The 10,341-nt window shown below is 30.8% G+C and overlaps 1 protein-coding gene across 1 annotated transcript in view; it reads right to left on the reverse strand.

The window, feature by feature from the left end:
* Positions 1 to 761: 761 nt before the first annotated feature.
* LOC106461267 (collagen alpha-1(IV) chain-like) overlaps positions 762 to 10,341 on the reverse strand; it is a 132,522-nt gene continuing 122,942 nt past the window's right edge. Inside the window, exons 32-39 of the mRNA XM_022388133.1 lie at positions 9,662 to 9,847; positions 9,074 to 9,201; positions 8,048 to 8,192; positions 5,350 to 5,589; positions 4,029 to 4,241; positions 3,411 to 3,616; positions 2,233 to 2,319; positions 762 to 1,880 (exon numbers count right to left, since the gene is read on the reverse strand). Coding sequence (XP_022243841.1) covers positions 1,581 to 1,880; positions 2,233 to 2,319; positions 3,411 to 3,616; positions 4,029 to 4,241; positions 5,350 to 5,589; positions 8,048 to 8,192; positions 9,074 to 9,201; positions 9,662 to 9,847 — 1,505 coding nt within the window. The 3' untranslated portion in view covers positions 762 to 1,580. The remainder of the gene's footprint in view (positions 1,881 to 2,232; positions 2,320 to 3,410; positions 3,617 to 4,028; positions 4,242 to 5,349; positions 5,590 to 8,047; positions 8,193 to 9,073; positions 9,202 to 9,661; positions 9,848 to 10,341) is intronic.

Raw genomic sequence — 10,341 nt, forward strand, 5'->3', positions numbered from 1 at the left:
ACTCAAATTATCATCTCAATCGTTCTCAACATATCAAACGTCTATATGCAAAGAAAAGCCAAAAACTATGGTTTTTGTCATTATATGATGATATAGCCTAAAGATGCTTTACCCATAACCAGGTTTCATTCGCCAGGGACCCCGGGCAGTTGCCCCCCCCCCCTGTCGGCGGGCCTGCATCCCTGTCATCTGCAGAGTTAAAAATATTTCAATGTTAAAACTGTGACCTGTATCTTGTAGTCTAGTTGTAGAAATGATTCTCATATTATCCCTGCCAGCATTAGAGTTAAAACTAGGATTTCTTCACTTTACATTAAAGTTAAAACAACTTTACTGTTAGACCTGTATCTGTTTTTGATAATAAAAAAAAAGTATTGAAGTTAGCAAAACCTGTGATGTGATGAAAAAAATTATCTTGTAGCTATTTGCAAAACTAAGTAAAAAAAAAAAATTCTCCTGGACCTAAAATCTGAGGTTCAATTCCCCAAGGTAGACACAGTGCACATAGCCCATACCTTTGTTCTTAAAAACAAACCAAAAAGAAAGAAAAACACTGGTGAATCTTCATTTATCAAGTACATTACATACTATAACTTGAAGAGTCTATAGAATACACTTGTTCTATCCTCCTATTATAAATTTTGTTTATTTGAAATCATTGTATAAAGGGCAAAAGAAAAGTTTTAAAATGTGAATATTCTAAATTTTGTTATATTCATTTAAAATTCAACAAGTAACATAAACGTACTAAAAAGGGTATAAACAGTTTATAAATCCTGAATTTTGATATTTATTCAAGCTAGCACTTACATCGATTTTAAGCTTTAAATAATAAAAGCAATAAAACACATTTCTGTCACAAAACACTTATTATAAAACATCATTTTTTAACCTATTATGGTCATCACACAGTGGCCATTTTAAATGGAAAATATAAATTCAGAATAAAAAAAAATCATTAATAGAAATACTTCAAATCTGGCATTTTATGTAAACAAGACAAGATGTCTAAGCCATTATGAGACACTCTGGCAGTGTTCTTGCTTTCAACCATATTTTTTTACATTTAAAATTAAAAGCAATTACATTCCATAAAACATAATATTTTAGTTCTAATATATTGACATTTCATTAACCAATTTCCTCTAACTAAATACTTCATGAAGCTAAAGAACCACCGAGATGAAACAAATATAACACAGATCCAATAGTATTATACACAAAACTTTATATGTATGTAAATCTGCTTGTCTTGGCAGTGAATGTTATAAAGCACCATGATTTTTATTACACACAATAACAAAACAGCAAGGTACAATAAGATAAGATCCTTCTAGGTATGTCAATATAAACGATAAAACATATCAAATGAATGTCACAAGCAACGAGTTTTATACTTGTGAACTTAGAAATTCGGTTGTATGGTTCAAAGTCAACATTTTATATTACTGTCTATTTGAATTATTTTTTTATTATTTTCGAAAAAGAAAGTAAACATATCTTAAGTGTTCCTTGCTAAAGTAGCTCTTAAAGAACATGCTGGAATAAAGCTGTCAAGGAATTATAGAATGTTAAAACTACTACGATGAAATTGGGAGGAAAATTTCTTTGTCATTATTTCCTCCTGACAGTCTCCGTATACAAACTTTACACCTGGAGATTCTGGAGCGAAGATCTCCTGCTTTCAGAGTTTGGGAATCTGGAACTCGGAAGTCAGCATTTCTTTCAATAGTTGCAAGCCAGAAACTGTAGGCTGTAGTGTAGTAATTGCATCGTCCATGGCCTTGACACTCAATGAAAGGATTGGGTCGAAAATCTTCCAGACAAGAACCGGGGGACCACAGTGGCTGACCACTTCCTTCTGCACCTGCATCTGTATTCTAAAAAAGAAGAAAAAAGTTTTCAACCTATATTCATAAGAAAAGAACTGCTTTAAGTAGTCAATATTCTGATGAATGAAGACGTGTTTGTTATTAGCAGGTTAAAGATGTACAACAAACTTCAAATATGTTTCTGTATGTTAACTTTGAAGTTTAGAAAATTTGAATTTTCATACAATTGTGGAGGAAAAAAGTTGCTTCATATAAGAGTTTCTATAAGAAAAAGAATAATTTTAAATCATTTTTTCGAAAAGGATATGAGGAAAAATACAGTTTTTTGGTTAGAGAAATAACTTAAAACATGAAACCTATACTCTTACAATTTTAATCTATACACAGTAGCCTAATTTACCATGAAGAAACTGTAACCAATCCAGAGTCCATCCCATCCAGTAGGACAGTCAGGTATTTCCATAGTTTGACTATGAACAGCAATAACCTGAATAAAGATAAAACCATTATATATTATGATATTTAAATACTTAGATAATGAAATAGATAATTAGTTATGTAATTTCTAAGTTCTTCTGTTTCCCCTAAATATTTAGAACCAACAGGTTACAAGATGTCAATCAGTTTTAAAAGGTCAATAACTAATCTCCTGAACATTTTTTTTCTCTAATCTAATTGAGACAGAAATAAATTTCTTTTCTGAAAACTTTTCCTAGTATCTGCAAAACATAAAAAAGTTTACACTATTAACACAAATCCTGTGAAAATCAGTGATTTCTTCACAAAATTAGTAACTCTTAGAAGAAAAAGAATTTTTATATAATAATACTTGCATTTCAAATTCCATTGTTTTTTACATTAGAGAGGATGAGTATGTTATATCAAAATGACTTTAGAGTCTAATCTGATCTGAATACATCTCTAAGATTTGACTGATTTGTTTCAGAAAGGGCTGTTACATACCCTTACCAAAAGAAATGAATTTATGGTGACATCACACTACTTATGAAATGCCAAAAAATGTCAAAATGTAGTTCTAATACATGTTATTCCATCAAAACTTTAAATTAGCTGTGGTTGTAACATGATGTGTTGAATTGCATGTTTGAATTTGTATTAATATAACATATTCAACCCTCTGTATTTCTTAAATTTATGTCTTCACTTCAAAATCTACTGGTCCAGAACTCAAGCAGAATGATCACAGTCAACTTGTTAAAAGTCTGAACAATTTAACACCTGACTTGTACCACACTTGATTTTTGTTTTCCCATCTTAAATGATAAGATAAAAAAAAGTCCCGTTTGTTTTCATAATTAGGTTGTTAAAAATGTTGTATGTTCATGTAGCAATCTTATTCTGCATTCAAGTTTTTTCATGTTTCTGTGTACTAAGCACCCACTTAGTTTTCTTGAGGTCTTTTGACATAAAAATTAACCAGTTAATTATTTTTCTCTTACAGCAGTTTAAACCATGTTTTTGTGCTTCCAATGTTATGCATTCATAAATAATGAAGTGACAGGTGTATCTTTTAATATCTCATTCTAAAAAATGTGATTCTCAAGTTGCTGTACCTACCTGGGTTGAAGATTCACAAACAACACATCGACTGATATATCGCTGAATATCTCTTCCAACAATAGGAGTCATCATCATGGGCATTGGTTCAGGTGTGCTTAACCAGTAACTATAGTCATTACGAGATGCCAAATTACAAACATTATTAAGGTTACAAAACATAAATGGCATTGTTGAAAACCTTCTCAAACAACTACCAGGACCACCTAAGAAAAAAAAAAATTTTAAAGGTTTCATTTGTGTGACTAAATCATGAGTTTGTGAATACAGAATATTTCAACCTACATTATTTGAGTTTTGTGAAATCTATTATAAGTATTTTGCATCAGCATTTGAATACAAATAAAAAATCTCACAGCATGAGCGGTATGGATCTAAACAAACAACCTTAATTTCAAACATACCCTGCTATAAGTTTGAGGCTTAAAATTTTCTTGCTAGTCCATCTACATAAACTATCATGAACTTCTCATTAAAGTCTTAATAATTTCTGAATTATAAAAAAAAAAATACTTCACAAATATAATCATATTTTCATACAACTACAATATTCCTGATGGATAGTGAATATACAACTAAAATTATAGATTTTTTCTAAAACTTAGAAGATATACTCACCTAAATCCTGTCCATGAGCTCTTTCATTTCCCATAATATAGAGGAGGGAATAACCATTCCACATTGGTGTCGTACCTCTTGGACATTGAGGTATTTCTACTGACTGGCTGTGACGAGTATAATAGTACCCACGAGATGGTGCAGGGGATCCTGGAGGTCCACGCTGTCCTGGATCTCCAGGTTGGCCACGAGAACCTGGAAAACCTTCTACTCCTAGTAAAAAGAAGAGGAGATTTAGTTGATTACTTAAGTAAATTTTTTTACATAATAGTAGTAGATATTTATTAAATCTCCAAAATATAGTTTCTTCTTTTTACTATGAGTCTTTTAAAACTGGAACAAAACACACAGAATTTCCTTGAAGAACGGAGGAACTGATTTATTTGTACATAAATGAGGATTTGCTTTAAGCTAAAACAGATGTTTCTACAGAGATAGAAGAGTTGATAATTACTGAAGAATTAATAGAGCTTACTTCTACAGAAACAGAGAGCTATAAAGAGAAAACTAAGTTAATTTCTTTTCTAGAAGCAATTCTAAAACTTCAAATTCCACTGTAAAAAAGTCCACACATAAGATTATTTTCACTTACAAAAAAAGACAAACAACATAAAAAATTCACTTGAATTTATTAGTAATAAACAACTTAAAATAAAATAATTAATACTGGAGACTAAGGGTGGAGCTTGCCCCACTCTCACTAGCTGAAGACTAGTTTTTTAATTTTGAAATCTTTCTAATATCAATTCCTGATACTTTCCATTGATTTTTGCCAGTCATTTCCATCTGCAAATTAGCAACAAGAAATCCAAATGACCATTACTTTCTGCTAACCTTCAGGAATTCAGCATAAATGTCCCAGAAAACAAATAAATGATATTTCTACCATTCGCATCTCTGCTAGTTAAGCTATCAAATGTCATTACTTTTATTTTTATTTATTTTTATTATACAGATTTTTTGGCATCATCAGCTTGAAATACATATTTAGGACTAACTAAGCTAGCCAAACTCATTTAGTTATTATCCAGCAAATAAAGAGATTAATTTTTAACCTAACTTCGACATTGTGTCTTGTCTCTTTTATTCCATCATTACAAATCACTACACTTGTCCTTCCTTATACTAAGACCTGAAAACACTATTTGCTGTAGAGATCAGGAAACTGTGCGCTAGGTTTAACCATGAACAACCACTTATAATCTCTCTCAGAAATCATTTAACCATTTGAGAAACCATATTCTAAGACAGTTTATAATTTTCAGTTCATTTAAAATAGGATTTTCTATTGAATAAAATAATAAGTTGAAGAGAAACTTACCATTATTTCCACGAAGTCCATTTTCCCCTTTTGGGCCTTGAGGACCAGGTCTTCCAGTAGGACCTGGAGGTCCAGGTTCACCTGGAATTCCACGGTCACCATCCAGACCAGGAAGACCAATGCTTCCAGGATAGCCTGTAATTCCTTTTGGCCCTTTAAGACCTCGATCTCCTGGGAATCCTCTGGGTCGCTCATGTATCAATGGGGGTGGAACATTGTCACCACTCTCGCCCTTGTCACCTACATAACAAATACAAACAATATGTATAGCTTTTTGTAGAATTATGTATTAAATCTTACTTTGCACTTTGAAGTGGAAAAATCAGAAGTAATCTTTATTTATTATAATTGCTGTTAAGTTGATAAGTAATATAAGTTTATAAAAATTATTTTTCTTCAAATCAAACTAGGATTTCAAACAAATAAAATATTACATTGAATGACAAAAAGAATAACTGAAGAGAATTCCAAAATGATAAGGTACTAGTTTCTAAAGAATATGAAAATATATTTTCCAAGAATCAAATAAAGGAATTTAATAAGTTTGAATGTGTATTTACCTTAAATTTAAAATTTCTGCAACAAATAATTACATGTATACAAATGTACAATATTGAACATTTTTATATATATATTCAATAAATATGTGATGAAAGACTGTTAGCATAGAAGCACAACATCTTGGAGCAAAGATTTAAGAAAAGTTTTGTTTTTGTTAACAGACTGGCTTTCTACATATTACACTATTACTTTTAAATGATGATAATATACATAATTCCATACTTAAAATGATTATATATCAAAAACTATACAAAGAGAATAAAAAGTTTTATTTAGAAAAGTTTGAACATGGGGCCAACAACTATTAAGCCTTAGAGTATATTTTGGCCATGTAAACAAAATCATCCAAACTAAATATATATATGTAATTATTTTTTTCTGTCTGCTTTACCTTTTTAAAATTGTCTTTATCATGAGAAGCTGTAGTTTATAAAATTACTGAGACAGAATAGTAGGAAGTTCTAACACTTTTCACTATTTTTTAGCAGTAGTAGTTTCTTAACTTTTTCTAATAGTAAAAAAAAAACTCATCGTGGCAGGGGGTTTAGTTTGAAGTTCTAATAGTAATGTGTTTCATTGTAAAAGCTTGAAAAAAAAGAGTTCTTCTAGTTTTCCAATCTGTCATTTTCTGCTTTCTTTATCTCATAATGAGCACTACAAAATTGGTGTCTTCCATCAGCCCTATTTTTTTTAAGTTCATTGTTTAATTACTTTAAGTTACCACTGCTTTAGATGTAATTTTTTTAGGTATCTTCAATTTTTCACAAATTTAAAAGTAATTTTTGAGAATACTTTTAGTCTGTGTACCTTCTGAAAAACAAATTGTAGTTTACTGAGCACATGTCCAGCCTACATACTACAATGGCCTAGTTTTCAGAGTCTATATAAATTTCTAGTTACAAATTTTTGGAATACTTTTATTCTGCACACTCCCTGTAAAATACACTTGTTTGTTTTAAAGCAAAACAACAGTGGGCTATCTGCTGTGTCTACCATGGGGAATCAAACCCTGAACTTTAGAGTTGTAAATCTATAGACTTACAGTTGTCCCACAGGGACTACAAAAAATAGGAAACTGAACACTCTGCCTCCCATTGTCCACCTGAGGAAGAAGTCCCAAATTAGGGAAAATTATATAATACAGGTGATATTATAAACATTGTTATTTTCATTTTACAGTCCCTCCATTTTTCTCTTCAAGGCAGTTGCCTATTTGATAATGCTAGTCCTGTCTACTCAATGGATCTTCAGTTATCACTAACAAAACAGTAAAATTCTAAATAAGAGCAAAATGTTATGACTTGACAATTTATATTGGCACCAATTAACTTGATAATTGAAGCCCAACATTTTATAGTATCCTGTAAACCTAATATATGTTAATAGAATAAAGTAAAATTTGATTTTATTAAAACTTTCCAAAAGTCTACATCTAATTGTTTTACATTCTACTAAAATAAATGGGAATTTGCAAAAAAAAAAACACGAAGTTTTCTATGGTAGAAATAGTCAGCAGGAATGCTTTTCCTTGTATGCCTATTCAGTCTATATAATTTGATGTTTTTGACATGCCTATTTATTATGTGTGATTTGATGAATTAGAGGTGGTTGCTACTTCAAAAAAATTAGCAAATACATTTCACCACTTCACTCTTAACTAGACAATAATGTTTTTAGAATGATGAGGACATTAACATCGTTCTGAAACGAAAGTGTTAAAGTATATAGCTTTGGCATCACCATCTAAGAATATTTATTGCCAGGACCTAGGTCTGAACTATTACAAAAGCAAGGAAAATAGTATAGTGTTTATAAGGTTTGTTTCATATATCAGAGATGGATTAAAGTGGAGAAATAGAGGGAACATGCCTTTTCTCCTCTCCTTAAACTTACAGTAAAGAGACAAAGTATAAATCAAATATGCAATGAAAAGATAATTTTACTGATAAATTTTCCTGTTCAGTATGTTTGCACTCTATTCTATGTTACAGTCTATTCTATAATATTCTGTTACATTATATATAACCTGATGGTTAAGACACAGTATAAAAAATTAGTTGATGAGCAAAGGCTGTGTGCTACAATATTGTACTTTAATTAGTATAATTATGAACATGAACAAGAAACCTGAACATACCATCTGGTCCAACATATCCTGGTACACCAGGCTCACCGGGAAAACCATCATCTCCTCTTAGCCCTCGTGGTCCAGGAAAACCTGTGATTCCATCAACTCCTCGATCACCTCTCCTGCCTTTCTGACCTAACAGGCCATCAAATCCCTGTAGATAAAATCATTTACATTTTTATTGTAATATCCAGAAAATCACACTACAGAATACATGAAAATATGTAATTAGCATAGAGATGTTTATTCAACAAGATAAATTTACATAGTTTAGAGTCAGGTACTCTAATAGAAGCATCACTAAAATTCAACAACTTAAGTGGTTTAAAAATCAAAATACCCCTTATCAGTCGATGGGACTCAACCATTTTTCACATAGTAAATCTGCAGAATGCAAATACTACATACCATACTCACCTACATTCTCATGTCTGCAAAACATTTTAATTTTTCTATTTTCTATTCTGGAAAACAAAAAAATTGATCAGCCCAAGGTATTACTTTCTGTAACTGAAAAAAGTTGAGGAATTTATCAGATGTTTCATGAGATAGTTTTGATGTATCCCATTTTACCTTGACCACAGATGACTTTCGTATAAAACAGAAGTACTCCTGGAATCCTACAATTCAGTTTTATGATTGGTTATATACAGATAGAAGGTTCTTTGTGCATTTAGTTTGGTGCTTTCAAGGTATATTCTTTTATATCTTTAGAGAGAACAGATTTGTTACTGGCATAAAGAAGTCAAGAGTCATTATAGATCTCTACCACTGAACAATCAGCTTTTTATCTTCAATAAATAAGTGTTAATATTCAATTTCAGCACTGTGTCTTGTCTTTATCACTCTACCTATGTCATATAACTTCCATATACTACACATACTATGTTCTTGAGTTACTAGTTATTGAAGAAATCAAATAACTTTGTGCTAGGTTTAACCTTAAAATAACCACACATCTATTCCCCCCCAAAAATAAGATAAAAAATATTTCCAAGATGCTCAAATGAATCATTTTTGAAATATAGAACTTACTGGAGGCCCAGGGTTACCTCGCTGACCAGGAGTACTAACACCTGGTAATCCATCATCTCCAGGTGGACCAATCAAACCAGGAACTCCAGGATTACCAGATTCACCCTTTGGACCAATCACAAAACGACCTACAGAAATAAAAAGTCAAATAAAGCTAGAATTTTCAATAATAATAATGTAATTTATGCATGTAAAGTTTAAATTTGATTGACTTAATGCTACATATCACATGAATATTTAGATTGAAATGTTTGGTAAAACTCCCTTATTTCACATGACGTGTGATCTTGACAAGGCTCTGCAGTCATTAAAACCTATTTTAGTTTACTTATTTTGGTTCACATTCTTGACTAAGATGGATATTAAGCAAAGAAAATATATAATGACCTATTAAATGTTATGTAGAAATAACTTATTGCTAGTTCAATATAAGACAGGAAACAAGTTTGAGCAATTAACATGTAAATTAATTTGTTTACAGAATTTAAAATATTTTAGTAAATTAACATTATATATTTACAAAATTTAAAAATTTTGAGTTTGAATGACTTGCCAAATACAGAAGAATCTATTATAAATTATACACACCTGGATCCCCTGCATATCCAACTTCACCACGTTCACCTTTCTGGCCATCTACACTAAATCCTCGATATCCTTTTGGTCCTATTAGACCTATTTCTCCTACGTCACCTCGTTCTCCTTTTACACCTGGTGTACCTGGAAGACCTGGAAACCCAGAGATGCCTGTGGTACCTGGTTCTCCTTTAGGACCTGAAGAAATAAAAATGTATTAACTAGGATAATAATTGTTACTCTATTCAAAAGAAAAATTTTCTCTTGTAATTATTTTTTACCTTTCCCTACGAAGATTAATTTCTCATTAGGCATCAGGTTTTAGAGCTACATTTAAAGCCAAAGGTATAAAAATCTGTAGAAATATGTGAGCACAAAGAAAAATGTTACTTACAATTGAAGCTAATTATTTTTAAATATCATAAATAGTTTATAGGCTTTCAGCTTTTGGACATTTTATGCTAAGTATACTTTAACATTTATTGCACCTTGCAACAAATTTATTAAAAATATAAACTCTACATTTGTTTGCAGGACCTGTTGAAATATATATATATATATATATATATATATACATTATGTATTGTATTTAGTATGTCCTATTTTATCATGGAAACTAATAATATTTATCAGAATATAATTATTGAAAGAGCTGTTGTTTCAATTCAGTGATATGTCAGACTTAACAAGTA

The sequence above is a fragment of the Limulus polyphemus genome, unplaced genomic scaffold (assembly GCF_000517525.1).
Source record: "Limulus polyphemus unplaced genomic scaffold, Limulus_polyphemus-2.1.2 Scaffold924, whole genome shotgun sequence".
Taxonomy (NCBI): domain Eukaryota; kingdom Metazoa; phylum Arthropoda; class Merostomata; order Xiphosura; family Limulidae; genus Limulus; species Limulus polyphemus.